At 40.3% G+C, this 18,185-nt stretch overlaps 4 protein-coding genes and 2 long non-coding RNA genes across 9 annotated transcripts; 4 read left to right on the top strand and 2 right to left on the bottom strand.

The window, feature by feature from the left end:
- The first annotated feature begins 254 nt into the window (after positions 1 to 254).
- Positions 255 to 4,461, top strand: LOC145455392 (uncharacterized). Its single transcript, XR_013920326.1, has 2 exons — positions 255 to 1,028; positions 3,919 to 4,461. It is a non-coding gene; the product is annotated as an uncharacterized LOC145455392 (long non-coding RNA).
- Positions 1,791 to 3,524, top strand: LOC145455391 (uncharacterized). The gene is made up of 2 exons (XR_013920325.1): positions 1,791 to 2,396; positions 3,333 to 3,524. It is a non-coding gene; the product is annotated as an uncharacterized LOC145455391 (long non-coding RNA).
- A 403-nt stretch (positions 4,462 to 4,864) lies between the features above and the next one.
- Positions 4,865 to 6,455, top strand: LOC145455978 (ribosyldihydronicotinamide dehydrogenase [quinone]-like). The gene is made up of 5 exons (XM_080334005.1): positions 4,865 to 4,880; positions 4,932 to 5,059; positions 5,146 to 5,262; positions 5,385 to 5,576; positions 6,264 to 6,455. The coding sequence occupies exons 1-5, from the start codon at positions 4,865 to 4,867 to the stop codon at positions 6,453 to 6,455; spliced, it is 645 nt and encodes a 214-aa protein (XP_080190131.1).
- On the top strand, positions 6,455 to 10,642 carry LOC145455386 (uncharacterized). The gene is made up of 4 exons (XM_080333360.1): positions 6,455 to 7,702; positions 7,782 to 7,876; positions 7,943 to 8,023; positions 8,697 to 10,642. Exons 1-4 carry the CDS (start codon positions 7,622 to 7,624, stop codon positions 9,103 to 9,105), a joined length of 666 nt encoding a protein of 221 aa, XP_080189486.1. The 5' UTR covers positions 6,455 to 7,621; the 3' UTR covers positions 9,106 to 10,642.
- LOC145455381 (uncharacterized) lies at positions 9,544 to 14,576 on the bottom strand. 4 transcript variants are annotated; one of them, XM_080333351.1, is made up of 16 exons: positions 14,115 to 14,567; positions 13,889 to 14,055; positions 13,695 to 13,826; positions 13,309 to 13,403; positions 12,966 to 13,112; positions 12,821 to 12,904; positions 12,507 to 12,564; positions 12,343 to 12,423; positions 12,091 to 12,137; positions 11,657 to 11,755; positions 10,983 to 11,121; positions 10,801 to 10,926; positions 10,578 to 10,745; positions 10,039 to 10,169; positions 9,935 to 9,973; positions 9,544 to 9,871 (listed from the first exon to the last, which is right to left on the bottom strand). In XM_080333351.1, exons 1-16 carry the CDS (start codon positions 14,240 to 14,242, stop codon positions 9,770 to 9,772), a joined length of 1,743 nt encoding a protein of 580 aa, XP_080189477.1. In that variant the 5' UTR covers positions 14,243 to 14,567; the 3' UTR covers positions 9,544 to 9,769. The 4 variants fall into 4 exon arrangements, with proteins under 4 accessions (XP_080189477.1, XP_080189476.1, XP_080189479.1 ...); XM_080333350.1 differs by having other exon boundaries at positions 9,544 to 9,973; positions 14,115 to 14,570; XM_080333353.1 differs by lacking the exon at positions 10,578 to 10,745 and having other exon boundaries at positions 9,544 to 9,973; positions 14,115 to 14,576.
- A 783-nt stretch (positions 14,577 to 15,359) lies between these two features.
- Positions 15,360 to 18,166, bottom strand: LOC145455382 (propionyl-CoA carboxylase beta chain, mitochondrial-like). The gene is made up of 11 exons (XM_080333354.1): positions 17,975 to 18,166; positions 17,588 to 17,707; positions 17,402 to 17,527; positions 17,127 to 17,240; positions 16,909 to 17,061; positions 16,592 to 16,779; positions 16,441 to 16,522; positions 16,255 to 16,378; positions 15,985 to 16,193; positions 15,724 to 15,922; positions 15,360 to 15,658 (listed from the first exon to the last, which is right to left on the bottom strand). Exons 1-11 carry the CDS (start codon positions 18,158 to 18,160, stop codon positions 15,537 to 15,539), a joined length of 1,623 nt encoding a protein of 540 aa, XP_080189480.1. The 5' UTR covers positions 18,161 to 18,166; the 3' UTR covers positions 15,360 to 15,536.
- Between the last annotated feature and the right edge of the window lie 19 nt (positions 18,167 to 18,185).

The raw sequence follows: 18,185 nt of genomic DNA, 5'->3' as shown, positions 1-18,185 counted from the left end.
GTCGTTTACCATTATCAGGACTCAACAGTTTTAATAACGAAATTGGCGACTTAGTTCATGCATTTACATCGCTATGAGTAAATGCAAAAACGTTCTTATCGTGTATGCTCATCAAGACTGCCACTCGTTCAACAGCGCGTTGAAAGATGCAGCGATCGAAGCCTTGACGGACGCCGGCTGTCAAGTCCAGGTTTCAGATTTGTACTCGATGCATTTTTATCCTTCCACCACTAAGAGCGATATTAGAGGTGAGCAAACGTATTCATATCAATACAAGTCGATTCCGTTGCATTCGGAAAGTTTGGTTTCGCTCACTTTTGGCCGAATTAAGCGGAATATAACGGCTTTGCCCGAGTTATGCGGAAAATCAATTGTTCTTTTCGAAGGCACACAACGGATTCAAAATACAGTACTGCTGTGTTATAAATTAATTGTATCTGCGCTATGCTGCAGTAATTGGCATTGATCGCATCTCGCGACTCAAGCCTAGCAAATCGAAATATATGCATTTTTATTGAAAGATTCTACGTTTCACGGGCATGTATGAAATGAAGTATAAAAGGTCGAGCCAATTAGTTGTTCAAAATACCGATCTATGAAACATGCGTGACGCAGGTGTTTTCGAATTGGTCTGCGTTGTTTTCCTCGGTGGGTCGCGTTTGTGCTGCAGGGCTCAGATTGCGAAGACCATTTTGACGACCGGACAGGCGGACATATCAATATCGAGGATTTTGGCCAACCAGCGACGGTTTTGTCGCCGCCGATCGTTTTGGCACCACACTTGACTCAAACGTATGTTGTCCAAAACTTCATGTCTTCACGTGTCCTGCTGCGGAAAGGGTCAGCCCAGAAACGCCTGTGTCCAATAGTCTCGCGCCCGCAGCATATCGCCACCCCTAGGACTAAAGCACCCCAACGGTCTTTGACGGTGTGAAGCGATACCAGGAATATACCGTTTTTTCCCAATTGCTAATACGGTTAGAATTATTTCTGTAAATTATACGCATTAAAAAATACTATGGGGTGCCGTACACTCTTAGAAATATTCGTAGATTTACCCAAATTATACCGGTAAATTCGTCCCGTCAGTTATATTAACGGTAAATGCCCGTTAAATTAATATACGGGCACGTCAAAAGTAAATTTACTTGTTTTTAAACGTTAAAAAAATTACAGATTAAGTTCGTAGAAGCAATTTACGGGATAACCAGTATTTCAGATTTACTTTTTGATTTGTAAAAGCAATTTACTGGATAATCAGTATTCCGGATTTACTTTTGCATTCGTTAAAGCGATTTACTGGATAATCATTATTTGCAACATTGCTATTGCCTTTACAATTCGATCATTTTACACGCTTACGGTCTTATTATGGACATATATATGTGATTTTCGTCATTACATCATGTTTCAATCATCAAGCAAATTACGACATCGATGGCCGTGCTGAATGCTAATCGGTGAGTGGTATCCGAACATTGGGCATTGCAGATACCATCGTTTATATCGATTTATCAATAGTATCCTTTGAGACATCAAGGTCTAGCAATAGTAGCATGCCAAGCGAATTCGGTATCTTATTTAGTTTTACTGCAGGTATGATCTTTTGTGTAATTATCTGCTGGACCAGTTCTGCCACCATTGTAGACTCCTTAACGCATGTATGATGCAAACTATATATCGAAACACTGGAGCTGGCGTATAGCCGCCATTGCTCCTTTGCCATTGCGACGAGAGTAATATTATAGATAACTAAGGTAAACCGGTTTACCTTAGTTATCTATAGTAATATACGTCCTTTACCTTTTTCCTGCGAATGGCCTTATGAATTGTTTGATCATGAATTCGTAGCTGATCGAGCGAACAGTACATTATGACGTCATACATATTCCAGACGTAGCGGCGTCAGACGTCAGACATATCTGAGCACGTGCGGCTGAATGTTCCGAGGTAGATATTATATCGACGCAATGTTTTCGTATTGGATAATAACAAGATGCGTTGCTGTAAGATATTGAGGGTTTCGAAGCCACAGCTTAACTTTAGCTTTAGAATATTGCAGGTGTTGATAGCAGATATTGTAGGTATAGCAGTATCTGAGCTCAAACCTGGCAAGTTGCTCTCAGTCCTGTTTCTGAAGACGTATCTATTTTCGTTACAGTTTAATGGTGAACAGAAGCTATGGCTTATAAGAATGTATTACATTTTCTGACATTGAACTACACGAAAATGGAAGCGTTATGGCATTATGAATCATGACGTCGAATGCTTATGTGATAGAAAGGGGTCATTTCGTCTCTCGCTTCTAGCACTGTGCCGTGCGAAATACGTTGGACGTGCGATGCAAATGAAAATTGCCAGAAAAGTGTGCAATCACGCTGTAAAAGATGATTCAGGTACGAAGTCCTAGGCCAGGGGTATCAAACTCAACTTGCGTCGCTGGCCGGATTCAAACTTTCAAACCGCTCGCGGGCCGGATCAGTCAAATCATTCCAAAATGTTACTGTACCTCAAAACGGCCATCCTTACTTTTCGCTTGAATAGTTTATTATCAATGCTGTATACATTATGGTATATTACATAACATTGACGATCATGGATCATGGACTCTAACGACTGAATAAGCTGACATATTTGTATGCTCCCTTTGTTTTATTCGTAATCTGCCGTTAACTCGGCGTATGCGCTTTAAGGAACACAAGTGATTTAATTGTAAACGCAGACGTTGGAATTTGGCTCATTATTAATCGTCATTCGGGTTTCTCTGTCTGTCTGCCGGGCCTTTGAGTAGAAGTGATACAGCAGTGCGACCAAATATATTTGAATTGTATTTTTTGTAACTATTATATTCTCCATGCGACCTGCATATGACAGTTTCTTTTTCACTGTACGAAGAACTACTTTTTGTCTCATTTTTTCATAAAAATCTGAACTCAGTGTGCACTTTTTGGAGTCTTGGGAATTAGATGTCAGTATCACCAACTTGTTCCTGATGATGACTAGAGTAAAACCATAACACCACTGTCGGATAATTATATTACGGCCTATGATCTTGACATTTGTGGCCTTGCGAGAACTCCGGGAAGTATTTCTTACAATAATATCTCAACATTTGTTAGAAAATGTGCTGGGAAATACAGGGGTTTTTCAAACTACTCAGAATTGCTTTGCAAGCTACATGCGGCCTGCGGGCCGTATGTTCGACACTCCTATCCTAGGCCATCATTATTCGACAAATTCACAAGAATATGAAAAGTCGCAGTATGTCATACTATAGCGTCTCAAAGTTTCCAAATTGTAAATGTATTGATGACTGCATAATTCTTGTTCAGATTATAGAAGAACCTACAAAAGAGCATGGCCCAAAGTAAAGTCCTTCAACTGCTGCTAAAGTTTTGATGAAGCCCTCTTCATTCAGGCGACTGGTGACTGATGATCTCCACAAGAAAGACTGGATTTTCGTCATTATCCACATTTACGTTTTTTTACGTGTTCCCGCATCAAATAAACCTGATTCAAATTTACTGGTCTCAGGAACGTAAAACTGCTGCAAGGGACCAGACGAGTATATTGATATTACAGCAGATTTCTGTTACGTTTAGTTACGGAAATTTTCCGTAAAATTTTCTACGGTCAGCATATGTAAAATATTATTACGAGGAGAGTTATTTCGAATTTACTGGTCTCATCAGCGTAAAACTGCTGCACTGAAACAGACCAGTAACTTGGTATTACAGCCGTTTCCCGTTACGTCAAGTAACGGGGATTTTCCGTAGAAATTTTAACAGTCAGTCTTTGTAAAAATAAATTACGGTCAATATTATTTACGGGAATATATTTTTCAAATTTACCGGTCGCAGAGTCGTAAAACTGCTGCCAGGACCAGACCAGTAATTTGGCATAGAATATTTTTAACAGTGTAGTCATGGCCCCTTTCCCCTCTTCCATATCCGAGTATTTCTAGAGCTTTCCACAGAAACCAATGTCAAACAAATCTTATCATGACATCAAACAATTTTTGTTATACAAGGGTCTGCACATATTTATCATCAAGCCATATTGTCGTAACCATAACCATGCGTTCCCCGCTTATTGGTGATACCTCACCGAAGACAATGATTGAACACGGACACGAACGAAGTATCCACTCGAGATCGCGGTAGGCGCGAATAATTTTTTTGATTGCGGAAAATTTGGAAAATATTATATGCATATTAAAAAATCGTTCTAGTGCGGTCGCGACGCAACTTTATACCCTGACCCGACCGATACTTTAAGAACCCCTGAGTTATACCTTCAGGTTAGTTGTATCGTACAGTATTTTCGATGCCAAACCATTCAAAAAATAGCGCATACTGTATTGCTCAGGGTTATCAAGATATCCCCGGTACTGTGTAACACACGCATATATATAGTATCCTATATATAAGTTCAAATAGTACTTTTTGATATCCCCCACCAGCGCAACTAACAACCGGAACTGTCTATAGGGAGCGTGTTTAAATTCTTCTTCGTTTACTTTAGTGAGCAATTTCACTTTTTCTGCTTAACTTTCCTGCACCAATCTTTTCTACAAGATACACGCAATTGTGCTCAATTAAAAGCGATTATATATGAAGCTGGCACGTACTTGTTTGAGTTCATTGGTCGATTATTAATGCATGATTCGTCATTATTCACTGTAATCACTCATTTTGTGTTAAAACGAATGCCGTAATCTAGCGACAAGGAATTGCGACATGTGTCCGAATTAATTTTTTACGTGCAATTTACAATTTTGTTCCGTGCCTGACCATTTTGGACGAATAAGCGATTGTATGGGTTATCTGGTGTCCGAATTAAACGGAGACGACTGTAATTGAGCATGAATTACTTAATAAGTAGGATATTGCTATATGGTTTCTCGCAAACATTAGTTTTTCTATTTATAGGAAACTTCAAGAACGAAGTGTTTAATTACGCTTATGAAATCACTGAGGCATGCAAGGACAATCGATTATCTGCTGATGTTGTAGCGGAAATGCAGAAAGTCAGATGGGCCGATCTTCTAATATTTCAGGTACATGAAATATACCTCAAGCGCAAGGCATTCATGCAGCCAATTACTCGCGATCTGTAGATATAAATATTTCACCTTTTCAACAGTTCCCCATTTACATGCTGGGCATGCCGGCCATCTTAAAAGGTTGGTTTGACCGTGTTTTCCTTGATGGATTTGCTTTCTCCGTGCCAGAACATACCCAGGATCACGGATTTCTTGCGGTTAGTACGAGACGATAGGGCTGTGTCTACACTATATACAATAACATACAACTATCAACATTAGCGAGCAATATGATGCTGATATCAGAGAGGATCGTTATAACGCGTGTGCTCTTTTCTAGGGCAAGAGGGCTGTGATATCCTGTACGACAGGTGGGCCGCCGAATGCGTATCGCGCTGATGGCATCTGCGGTGATATAGATGTGTGTTTATGGCCTATCGAAGCGGGTGGACTACATTTTTGTGGATTGAGTGTATTACCGGCCAATGTTTGCTACGCGGTACAGTTTGTCAGCGACGAGGACAGGAAGAAGGTCAGTAAAGGATGTAATTTATGTAAAGGCTGTAATTTTCAAGTGGTGCTCTTGCCACTACCTAAATTTAAAACTGCGCATACCGTTATCGTTCACAATACGTCTATGATTACAGCCCGAATGAAACATATTCTATTACTTGCAAAGAATACAACTAATCAGGTACTCAGTATCACTGGTTGTGCGTCCAACAAGTCGCTGCTCTAAAGATACGGGGTTCGAAACACAAAAAGATATGCGGAAACCAGAAAGTACCAAGTTTATCTACCAGTTCAACCGAGGTGACCGCCCCACAAATTTCAATGACTTCTTTGCCTCGCAATCAAAATCGCAAAGTACTACACCGTACATACGCGCGTTCTCGTCGTCCAACCATCATGTGGTCGACTTGAAAGATCACCGTTTTATCAAGTATGCCAGAACTGGGGAACGATATCTCGACGACAATTCGGCAGTCGACGAGCATGTCCTGTCCCCATCCACATTCAGATCGAAATACAATCAGACTCTTGCCTAATAAATACTGGTCCGAGCTCGGGATTACTGGACACGATCTGATATATTGACTTCGCCATTCGTCACATGCTACCTCATTTTGCCGCTTGTCCTTTTACGTTATCTTCCATTATTTTTCATTCAGTATCCTGTGCATGCCGCATCTTCCATGAAGTAATTATCCTTTTTCAGATGCTCCAAGCCTGGAAAGAGCGAGTTCCCGCTTTGTTTGAGGAGGTGCCGAAGAAATTTTTCGGAAAGTCTGACTTTGAGCAAAATGGGGACGGTTCGTTGAAACAGCATTCGTTGAAGACTGCCATCAAGGAAGGGTGCGTTCCTGCCGGACACCTAAAAGCGGCTATCTCACAGATGAAGGACTCGTGAAGGAGCGGACAACAAGGAGATGTTATCTGACATTCATATTTCATGGAATTACTTTGTGGGGCTCGGGCTGGGGCCGATATGTTTCATTAACGAATGCAGTATATGAACTTCTCATTGTGATGGTCATCATGCCAAAACGTATTATACGCCAATACTGTGGAATTTTCGCCTTATGAACATACCATCAAACAAAAAGTTGTGGGGAGTTATGTTCTGCTAAACCTTGTTTGTTGGCATTGAAGGAAATTTCAACAATACAGCTAAATGTACACGGCAGACGTCCTGTATTGTCACTGTTTGCAATCGTTTCACAGCGCCAAGAATGTCACGCATACACGCAGAGTCGTAACGAAGTACTTCTACTTTCTCGCAACTCACGTAGGTTCTGTCAACTTGCACGATACTTACTCATGTGGTTATGATATTTAGGCTATAAACTTCTTCGGTAGTGAGTATAGTTTTCGGATAAGTTATTGATACCACTTCCATTTGTGCAGTCATGTGCGAAATAGTGATCACAGTAACTGCTGAATATATTTCCAATCGAGCCACTATTGTAGCGTCACTATATAGTCATTATGCGCTTGTCGCGAATATACATTATGCAATTTTGAATGCAGCCACCACCGATTAACTTTCAAATAAAAGTATGCAAACCCTAAACAAAATCGACCTTTTCACACTACGTATATTGAGTACTTCTCAGACCTTCCATTATATACTTCTAGCCGTAATTGAATAGAAAGTTACGGCGTGACAATAACTTTGAACTGGTATCGACTCAGAACAGTCTATTACCAACTACCTCGACGCCGAATCATTGCGCTGGGTTCGGATATCCATTGTGTACTCAAAGCTTGCCCCAATATGTTAAAAACGCATGCATGAATCAAAGGCCATAGATGATTTTTCCATAATACATCGAATTGGCAAGAACTAGATAACATGGCTATATACAAAGCCAGGTATAAGAAACTCGTAACCGTCCTTTGTCGGCTCCGTAAACAACACATACACCCAGTTACTGTTTAACCAAACAACACTACACAATATGCATTCATGCATCACACATCAAATCTGGCCATCGATTCGACATATCAAGCAATACCAACTTCAATTTCAACATAGCAATTCCAGTCTAAGTTGAGTACACCGAGTACAATCAAATGGCAGTAGCTGACTTTTCCGAGGAATGGGAGTTAGATGTTGCAGATGATTCAGGAGGCAATTTCCATAACGGAAGCGAGGTAGGCCTATATTCTTTGTAACTCCAAGTAGGCCTACTTGATAACGCAGTTTGAATTTCAACCGATACTTACCCATCAGGATGAGCAATGGATCAGTAGTGGCCGAGCAGAATATTCCGCGGTTGATGCCAACCCCAAAATACGAAGTGGACAGCACGATTGGCGTCGACAGAGGTATTTCAGCTTGTTTAGAGGCAGCTAGATTATAGCGTCAATCATGTATGTATTGACTATTTCAAGGGAGACGTTGAGCCCGTTGGAGGGAGCACAGCTCGAAGCAGAGATGCAAGACGAAACTAATTCCGGATCCACGGATTCCCGGTATGCGACCCGAGTTGGTTTCTTTCTATAGGTGGATATTCAAATTATCAGTTTATACGGGTGAAATCAATGAAGTTATTGACCGCGCAAGTGGCGCGAATATACTCACTAGTCGTCACCAAATCAAGAGAGCTTATCAAGTGTCAGGCTACATCTCCGCAAATATTTATTATATAATTGCAAGGTCAAAACTATGCTGTCATCAGATGCGATGCTAATTCAGAGGTAGTCAAGCAGTCATCGATCGTACTCAAGTACAAGTAACGCCATAAATTTCTACTCTATTTTCCCGCAAGTAGGCCTAGTTTTGGCTAATAGTATTCAAAAATCTTAACCACTCGACTAAGTAGTACAAGTACTCAAAATCTACTAGACTACCCCAGAAACGTAGACGTACTCTGTTACTAAACACCTCTGGTACCACCTACTTGCTACTGCTGCAGTCGACGGAGTGGAAGGTCTCTTTTTACCCCTCAAATTTTTCTACTTACTAATGGTGACGTCATATTGTGTGCACACACCATGGTTATTGGTTATGTGACGTCATTGCATTAGTATAAAATTATGCCACTCTAACATTCGTATGCTGTCTATATGATCTTTGCCTTGCCCTTGCTGATGAAAATGGATAGAATCAATAGCAAATCAGAGACATATTCCATTGCTACAATAGACACGAAGAAACACCCAACGACGGACAAATGGGTGATCGGTCCAACGTGAGCACTGGCGGCGACCAATTTCAAGCAATGGACGACGGTTACGGGAACGGGGAGACATACTATTACGATGAAGACTTGACAAGAGCAGGCGAACGCGGCAACGCGGACATGCGCGATCGCACGCATAGCGACGCCGACTTAATTTTGCGATCGTCCAGATTCGACAGCAGGTCGCGGATCAACACTTTGTTTCCGTACATAATCGTGGCGGTCGTGGCGTTGGGAGTCGGTATTTTATTGGGAGTTTTGATAGACATGGCGACGTATGCTTGTCCGAATCAGTATAATCAAGAAACCACTACAACTCCTTCGTCTCGCGATACAAGCGGAAACGCACCTAACCGGTCACTCCTTTGGTGAACACAGTCGCGCGAAACCAAGATTTCTGAAGTTTGCCGCTTTTCTTCATACGATAGATAGCAGGGGGTGGTCAGTAACTATGTAGTTTTGCTCTTTCCGAGCTCGCAAGTAGGCCTACTTGTACTGCTTTTTTGGGCGGTCATGTTTTTAGACTAATTACACTTGTTGAGAATTTTTTCAGCAAACCCACTCATTTTTTTGCACTTTGTAAAATACATATCAGTTTTGGGATAGGTTTGCGTCACTTTTAAGAGTGACATTGGCATGACAACTAGGTGAAAGAGCCCCGGTATCACGGTAACTGAGAAGATTTTTGAAAATTCAACCTGCGTAGTGTAATTGGTCATTTTGCGCTAGTCGCGAAGACGCATCCTGCCGAAGTCGCCACCCACAATTAACAGTTTAAAGTATCCGACCCATCGGCCATAATCTACAGAATTTCAGCCTTCCGAATTTATTACATTTCATAGTAAGTGTTTACTATTACGACTTGACGACCGTCAGGTCTGTCAATTTTTAAGATTCCGTGAGTAGTATCAAATCTTATTTTTAGTTTTGTAAAAACACAATGACAAAATGAATGCCTCAGTACTTCGCTGGAAAATCTCCGGCCGTCCAGTAGAAATCCAAAACAATTCGTAGCCACTAGGGACGCTGATGCCAATCACTTTTTTGCAATCTTCACATATCTGCCGCCATTCAACTCATTCAGGGTCGCGAAGTCCATATTAGCGTCTTTAATGAAATTCACGATTGAACTGGTTTCCTTAAATAAATGCTTGATAGCGAAACATTCATATTTTTTGACAAACCATGCGTAGTAGCCTACCTTCCTCTGCGGAACCAAACTCTTCTTCATTTTTGCTGCCTGAAAATGATGGCCCTTCTTATCATCTAAATTCTGATGTTTTATTAAATTAAGTCATTTCTTACAGCCTTGTCCGCCGTTGGTCGACTCGTTTGCGGTATGATGCCTTTTGAGCCGCACGACAATTTATGAATTTCGCAATTATCTCCACGCGAAAACGATTTACCACAATGGTCGCACATGTAAGGTTTCTCACCTGGATAAAACACAACGTGCTAAATATTTTTCAGGATTAGTAACATCACCGGTAAGGCTGGGCGCAATGATTGAAGTCCTCGAATCCGAATCGAGTTTTAATTGTAGCCTAATGATTCGCGTCGAATAGTGGGAGATGATTTGTACTGAAATTATACGCTCCTTGCCATTACAGAGTTCATTTATCAAGAAGAATTATAGTCTTGACTCTATTTGCCATTGTGGAAGCCTTGGAATATCGATTTGTCGCATCTCACCGTACGGAAAAAATGTAGTAGGCCTACAAAGCTACGCCGTGAGCGGAAATGACATTTCCGTGAAATCGTGATCAACCCACAGCATTGTCACAACGTGCAATGAAATAGGTAGGGAGGAAAAAAATAGCCCAGCCCTGATCGACGGTAGTCACCTGTGTGCATCTTCATGTGCCTTGTCAAGTGATATCTGTCAATAAATTTTTTATCGCACTGTGAACATTCGTGCATGTCGAAACCGGTGTGTCTTTTCTGGTGCAATTTCAGGCTGTGCATGTCGATAAACTGTTTCCCGCAGCTCTCGCAGCTGAACGGACGGTCGCCTGTTTTGAAAATTTCGTCACGAAACCATTATCGCGTCACAGATCATTTTCCTACCGGTATGAATCATCTCGTGCCTAACGAGTTGAGTCCGATGCTTGAATTGCTTGCCGCAAGTTTTGCAAGACGGTGGGTTGGTGTGCATTAAGATATGACTGGTCAAGCGATTTCGATGTGTGAAAGCTGAATTAGATATGCGGATAGTAATGAATTATATAGCAACAGCGATGGCGGCATACTTTTGTCGCAATGTTGACACTGTAATTTCGCTTTCCTGTGTGATTTCTGGTGAACCAGCAACCCGGGCTTGTCTTTGAATTGCTTTGCACATATTTCGCAGAAAAACGGCCGGTCCTCTGTGTGCGTCAGGGCGTGCCTCTTCAGGAGGAAAAAACGGTTAGCAAACAGGTCCTCATTCTCATGCCAATATGATAAGGAGCTCAACCTAGAAGGGTGTAGCAAAGGGTTCACTGACATGACACCCAGACTGGGTATTGTGATGTCATTGTTTCCTATTACCTCATAGCGGATCAGTGAAGCCAAAAATTCGTCCCACCATTAACTTTAATCGCCCCCCAACACAGTTTGTGCATTTGCAATGCCTATAGCCATTGGCCATGAGGGATGAAGATGTATAATATGCACGTACAAGTACACATTCTAAATCTGTGATTTGTGAATTGATTTTGGTTGGTTATGTCGATTGTAAGAGTCACTTTGCTGCTAAATGTTTTTTATTCTGGATACACTTATGGAGATTGGTCATGCATATTATGCAGTTTACGAGATGACATGAAGTGACAATAGTAGTGAACGGCTAATGTGAATTACAAATATCGAAACAAAAAGGGATAAGTTGCGCAAGTAAATTAGCTTTAGTGGTGATTCTTAATCAAAATATGTTGAATCTTACTTTCAAGTTGTCTCTTGTTTTGAACTTTTTATCGCACTGGTCACAGTTGAATGGCCGGTCAGTAGAATGTGTGCGTTCGTGTCTCCTCAGATGATCAGACTGAGGACGTTACCAAAGATAATATAATAAAAACTAATTCTATGCGACTACTTATCACAGCAGTTCTCAACCGTTGCCTTTGGCACATTTTCATTCTTTGTGGATTTACTGACCATTTTAAATAGATTAAATCATTTTCAACAATATGTTCTGGATCTGTGATGTACTGTTAAGTCATAGCGTTAATGACGTTCTTGGCGCGTTTGTGAAACTGATTTGTAATCGGTGCGTGATGTACAGAAGAATAAGAGATATTTTGCATTGCTGTGACACCATGAAGAGCAAACACCAAAGAGTGTAAAGTTGAGAACTACTGATTTAGTATGTCCAGTTACCTTGAAAAATAGTTTACCACATGTCGTACAACAGTGCTTTCTTTCCCCTGTAACAACATCCATATCAGTCATCAAGGCTATATTTAAACCCGGAATAACGATTGTTCGTGAACTGCGGATTACTCAAGTTCTATCTAATATAATAATCTATAATAGCATCAGAAAATGTAGACTTGTATCCAAAATATACCCATTTATGAATACGTAGCATACACAACTAAACAACGGCTTTCTGAAAGTATGAGGAATCACCTTCATTTTCAGCTCTAAGGTAATTTTTCTTGGATTCCTTTTCAGTTTTTTTCATCGGCCTGGTAATGGGAGATGATGGTTCTGGAAAAATTAAGTATCTGACTAAATAAACTCATTTGCATATAAAGCAAAAATTATTTTGGCCAAATGTGGAATACGCCTACCATCCTTTGACGATGCATATCTCCTAGGAAGCAATTGGTCATCTTCTGAGTCCGGATCCTGCAATACGAAAGTAACTCAGTCGCTATTCAGGATAGTTCCTGATATAATTCTCTCAATTTTTCTCAAATATTATGAAGAAGTGTTCTTCGTAAAAATGTAAATTTATTCCAAGGAGAAAAAAGAAATGTTGAATGTACTTGAATAGCAATGTAATCTAGACTCTACTACTCAAGTTTGGATACAATTAATTTGATCCTGTCGGACCAAAGAGAATTGAATCCACGCCAGATTGATAATGTATATGCATGATTACCGAATTACGAATATCCATTTGCTTCGTTATAGTTATCTCCATAGACACATCTTCCAGAACAGTGTGGGATATTTTCAAATAATCCTGTAACAGAAACAATTGTTACACCAAGTACTTCATACAGAGATGCTTAGCACAGACTTACTCTGCATAACTCTACCAGTTTGTCGATTCCTAAGTGTTTTGCTAGGAAGTAGATATGTGAACAAGTGCTAGCTTCAAAATGAATTTCCCCAGTATATACAAAGTTGAGAATGTATCCAAAGAGATCTGGTTCAGCAATATACCCGATCTGAAATGAAACAGTATTACTGAGACTTTGAGAGCAATACATATTTCATCTGCAGGCGGAAACTTAGTGACAACTTGATAGAGTCACAAAAATACAGTTTTTTGTTAAAATAACATAGGTTGCTGCAGTCCACAGCTAACGATTTTGTAGGCCAGTCATTAGTCAGGCAATGGATGCATTTGAGTATTTGTCTTACCTGAACAAGCTTTGTATCTTCTTCTAAAATACCATGGAAATGACAACTCTCCATTGCTAGCACACATTTATGAGCGTGAAAAACGTTCACTGCATCTAAAGAAGTCAAGTTGAAAGTTATCATTGAGTCAACTATAGAGTGCCGGAATGAAAAATCATATTTGTAAAGCAAGGGCACCATACTATATCTGATACGATGGTTTAAACCCGTCATTCATAAAGCAAATGAATTCCTATGGCACAGTGGATGCAAACTATCATTAAAGTTCAGTTTGCTCATTAAAATTGACAAATTATATCATATATAAATACAATATTTACTGTAACTGATGTATATAAACAGCTAGCATTTCGAAACAATTCCTACAAATAACAGCAACAGCAAACTTGTATTCTTGCAATAAACAGATATTTCCAAGTCGCAAAATTTCTTCAGCTTCCTATCCTCATTCAGTCTTATCATTGTATCCGATTTGAGGGTGGAAATTCGTATGGATGAATCATTGATCCACTCAATACCTGGAAAACATATTGATAATAATCGCATACTGTCAACGAAGAAGATTTACGCCAGAACTTACCGCTTTGTAATACAAGTATTTCAAGTGCATCACCTCTAGATAATAGTCTGCGCTTTGATATGAAATAATCGATCATATCATATATGGTTTGAACGTGAGTCTTCTCTACCTCAGCCACAAGATCTGTCTTCATGCCAGAGGACTGAATATCTCTCGTAGAACAGTTTCTATACAACAAGAAAAAAATCACCATAACTATAACGTGATTTCACAGGAATTTACTAACCTGGTCATTAAAAAATTTAACGCTGACACTATGTCCCCACGGTAAGCTTCGATGAATTTATGAAAGATCTTTGAAACTTCAAGTGACACCTTTCCAATGATTACTTTTACAGTTTCTTTATCGGCCATCGTCTTTCATGTAATCTCAAATATCACACACCATTTGTTTTCAAGTTCGTATGATGTCTACGACGGAATACTTCACAACAAAACTTTTTGGTCTGATCGAGAGAAACCACGAATGTAGTGGATTCTATTCCTCGGCTTTTCAAAACACGGGGCATTCCCTCGATTGATACGATTCGACTTTAGGAGGGTGGATCTAATTTGATAATGTCAACGATGTCTTTAATAATCAATAATTGTCAGATTATATTTTCATCTGATCAAGACACACACAATGTACAATGCGATGCAATGAACAGATAGGAGGGTGCCGGACGACGAGTTGCGGTCTCTATACTGTCATCCACCTCGACCTAGCGCCAGATGTCACAGTTCTTTTTCGATGCAAACCTGTATTCAGCAGATCAGCAAATACTTCGGTTACATTGTGGTCAGCGTATCAATTTCCTTACTAATTCTGGGACAGAATGCATTCACGGAAACAACTTCACAAGCAAGTCGTACATTTTTTTGAAAAGTGAAACCCCTTTCAATATAAGTATAGAAATTGCTGCTTCGTAATAACCACCATATTATATACTTTCATTCGCTCAAGGCACACACGTAGTCTACAATGCGATGTAATGATCATAAAGGCGGGGGATGACTAGTGTCACATGTCAATCTTTACTCGGCTGTCTTTCTAATTTAGACGCTTCCATTCGCTTCTTTGAGTAGCCTACCTTCCTCAATATGCATTAACGAGCGGCACAGGCCAGAAGGAGCCCAGACGAATTTTCCACGTTTCCAACTGGAATCGAACCAGCATTGCCGGCGGCTGTTATCACCACTTCGCCAACCCCTATTCGTTGAGTAACTTCTATATTACTGCTACTTGAGTAGCACTAAAGAAATTGTCCGACTGCTGACTACTCTGAACCATGGTTAAGGTAGATAAACAAATCTACAGATGTCTTCTCCAAGCGAGAGGTTCAGGTCAATATCATAACCGACACAAGTCACCGCATATTCCTGTTGCACCAGCTTGGTACTCAAACAACGCTAATCTTTCGAAGCTGTCTGCAGTATATCCCAAGCAAATGCAGCAGGGAAATCTCTCACAGATGAAGATAACACACTATTATCTTTCAAGCAGAACGGGAACTTCAGCGTGTATTTTCGTCAAAATGTCTGATAGCTAACATCCACGGATAGAGCACATATAGATCGGAGTATTATACCCATGATACCAATTGAACATGATCACATAAGTACAATTCAAAGGGGAAAATGAAAATAGGCAGGTGCAAAGGAACTCTCATAGGGGTATGTTGGCATGTTTTTTCTTTGGATTCTCTTGCTTTTTACTGGCAAGTAATTTAAGATCACGGCATATCAAGGACCTCGTCATTCTCGGTTCGATAATATCATCAACATACCCTGTAAAGCAAGACAGAAACGAGATTGAAACAACAATCGCGAATAATTACGTACAAACACCATACCTCTGATTGCAGCTGGGAATGGATTGGCAAATTTTTCGATGTATTCCGCCTCCCTTTCTTCCTGATCTTCCTTCCCACGGAAGATAATTTGAACGGCACCTTTAGCGCCCATGACTGCAACTTCCGCCGCGGGCCAGGCATAATTGAGATCGCCCCGTAAATGTTTTGATGACATCACATCATAAGCACCACCGTAGGCCTTGAAATAAAGCACAATTACTAGACACTGAATGGGTTAAAACTACCGAGCTATCAACTAACCTTCCTTGTTATGACAGTAATTTTGGGAACAGTAGCCTCCGCAAATGCATATAATAACTTCGCACCATGCCTAATAATACCACCATATTCTTGTGCGGTGCCAGGTAAGAATCCTGGTACATCAACCAAAGTAACCAACGGGATGTTGAATGCGTCGCAAAACCTGACAAACCTTGCCGCCTTAACGGAAGAGTTTATGTCCAGACAGCCTACAAATATTAAATGTCTCATTAATATATTCCAGTTTAAGGAGATAGCTTTTGGACATACCTGAAGCGACTTTCGGTTGATTCCCGACGAATCCCACAGTTTGCCCATCCATCCGCCCAAATCCGATCACAATGTTTTTGGCATAATTAGGCATAACTTCCCAAAAATGATTATTGTCTGACAGCTAGAAAAAACGTGGATGTGTAGCCTATATGGGATGTTGAACTGAAAGTGAATAATACTTACCGCTGTTATCACTTCCAACATATCATAGGCCTTTGTGCTGTCTAATGGCACCAAGTCATCCAAAACGGGACATAATCGATTGCTAAAGAAATGAATAACATCACACTGGAAAAACCTTATAAGTGAATCAATCATAACAATTATTGGTTACCTTGGATCATTGGTTTTTATAATTGGCGACGAATCCGAATTACTCAGTGGTAGGAAACTGTACAATTCACGAAGCTGAAGCAATGCTTCGACATCGTTTTCAAATGCTTTATGAGCCACGCCAGACACTGTTGTATGTGTTTTTGCACCTCCCAATTCTTCTTGAGTGACTTCTTCGTTGGTTACTGACTGAATATAGTAGAATATGTCGATGAAGTACGCCAAGTAGGAAGATGAAAGATTTTGGGTAGGAATAAATAGTGCAGTGTAACCACAATTTCATAGCTTGCATGGGGCAAGAGTTTCTCGTATACTAACCTTTACAACATCGGGTCCCGTAATAAATAGATAAGATGTGTCTTTCACCATAAACGTAAAGTCAGTGAGTGCGGGCGAATACACAGCACCACCCGCGCAAGGTCCCATGACCATTGATATTTGCGGGATCACACCCGATGCCATTACGTTCCTCTGTAATAATTTAACCAAGAATTAGATGCTAAATGAAGCAAAGCCAGGGTAGGCTAATAAATCACCTGGAAGATATCGGCATATCCAGCTAGAGATTCGACACCTTCTTGTATTCTTGCACCACCGGAATCGTTCAAACCGATTACAGGTGCTCCGACCAACATAGCTTGATCCATGACCTGAACATCGAAATTCATGCACAGTTGCACACATGACTTTGTTAAAGATTTCCGAAGCACTTATGATTGACTATTTAAATAATAATTTGTAATTTAGAGAAGAACATTACCATACGGTGAACCATTTAAATACTCTGCCATTATAAACTTTAACCACACACCTTACATATCTTCTGTGCGTGAGCACTTGATAATGATCCGCCAAATACGGAAAAGTCCTGCGAAAATATAAAAGCCTGCCTGCCATGTATCAATCCATGGCCAGTCACAACAGAATCACCAGGGAACTGAAATGTAAACATCAAACAATTAAAATTTATTTGGCGCCGCTGTACAAAGGGATATACCTTATTCGAATCTGCATCCATACCAAAGTCTGTGCACCGCTGTTCGACAAACATGTCATACTCGATGAATGTTCCGGGGTCAAGAAGAAGTTCGATTCTTTCACGAGAAGAAAGTTTTCCCTGAACGATTATTCGCAATAGTGTAAATATGGAGCATTTGCACTTCCGACATGATTATAAATCCATAGGCATGATTGTACCTAATAATGAATCTACTCCTATGTGATGAAAGGAATGTGACAAACCAAATGGACGTAAAGAATTTAAAGAAAAATGCACAATATGAATCTGGATGAACAAGTTTAGTAAACATAGCATTGATAGCAATACCGCCAACTAAACTATTGGTATGACTTGATTAAAATAATAAGCATAAATCTTGTCTACCTTTTTATGTTGAGCGTCCAATCGGTGCTGACCCCCGCCTAGCAAAGCCTTTTTCCTCTTTTCATCAATTCGCTCCTGCACTGACAAAGTACTTTGCCTTTGAAATTGTGACTGAATCAACCGTAATCCATGAATTTTCTTCAGTGATTTCACACATAAGTTCGACTTGCTAATGATACAGGCCATGGTTGTTATCCCAGGCAGTTTATGC

Source organism: Botryllus schlosseri, chromosome 14, assembly GCF_051294905.1.
Source record: "Botryllus schlosseri isolate E-star chromosome 14, Bs_hap1, whole genome shotgun sequence".
Taxonomy (NCBI): Eukaryota; Metazoa; Chordata; class Ascidiacea; order Stolidobranchia; family Styelidae; genus Botryllus; species Botryllus schlosseri.
Note: the sequence above shows the minus strand (reverse complement) of the source record. Positions and strands in the feature narration are given on the sequence as shown.

Bases quoted from the DNA above. Each gene is read 5' to 3' on its own strand.
- LOC145455978 (XM_080334005.1), top strand. The intron at 5,263-5,384 runs GTTAGTACGAGA...GCTCTTTTCTAG, and splicing joins AGGATCACGGATTTCTTGCG to GGCAAGAGGGCTGTGATATC. The intron at 5,577-6,263 runs GTCAGTAAAGGA...ATCCTTTTTCAG, and splicing joins GCGACGAGGACAGGAAGAAG to ATGCTCCAAGCCTGGAAAGA.
- LOC145455386 (XM_080333360.1), top strand. From the start codon at position 7,622: ATGGCAGTAGCTGACTTTTCCGAGGAATGGGAGTTAGATGTTGCAGAT. The intron at 7,877-7,942 runs GTATTTCAGCTT...GACTATTTCAAG, and splicing joins CACGATTGGCGTCGACAGAG to GGAGACGTTGAGCCCGTTGG. The intron at 8,024-8,696 runs GTATGCGACCCG...TTGCTACAATAG, and splicing joins TCCGGATCCACGGATTCCCG to ACACGAAGAAACACCCAACG.
- LOC145455381 (XM_080333350.1), bottom strand. From the start codon at position 14,242: ATGGCCGATAAAGAAACTGTAAAAGTAATCATTGGAAAGGTGTCACTT. The intron at 13,404-13,694 runs GTTTGCTGTTGC...TGACTTCTTTAG, and splicing joins TGTTTATTGCAAGAATACAA to ATGCAGTGAACGTTTTTCAC. The intron at 10,746-10,800 runs GTAGGAAAATGA...TTTTCAAAACAG, and splicing joins GCACGAGATGATTCATACCG to GCGACCGTCCGTTCAGCTGC.
- LOC145455382 (XM_080333354.1), bottom strand. From the start codon at position 18,160: ATGGCCTGTATCATTAGCAAGTCGAACTTATGTGTGAAATCACTGAAG. The intron at 17,528-17,587 runs GTATATCCCTTT...TTTACATTTCAG, and splicing joins TGGATGCAGATTCGAATAAG to TTCCCTGGTGATTCTGTTGT. The intron at 15,923-15,984 runs GTTAGTTGATAG...CTTTATTTCAAG, and splicing joins TTACTGTCATAACAAGGAAG to GCCTACGGTGGTGCTTATGA.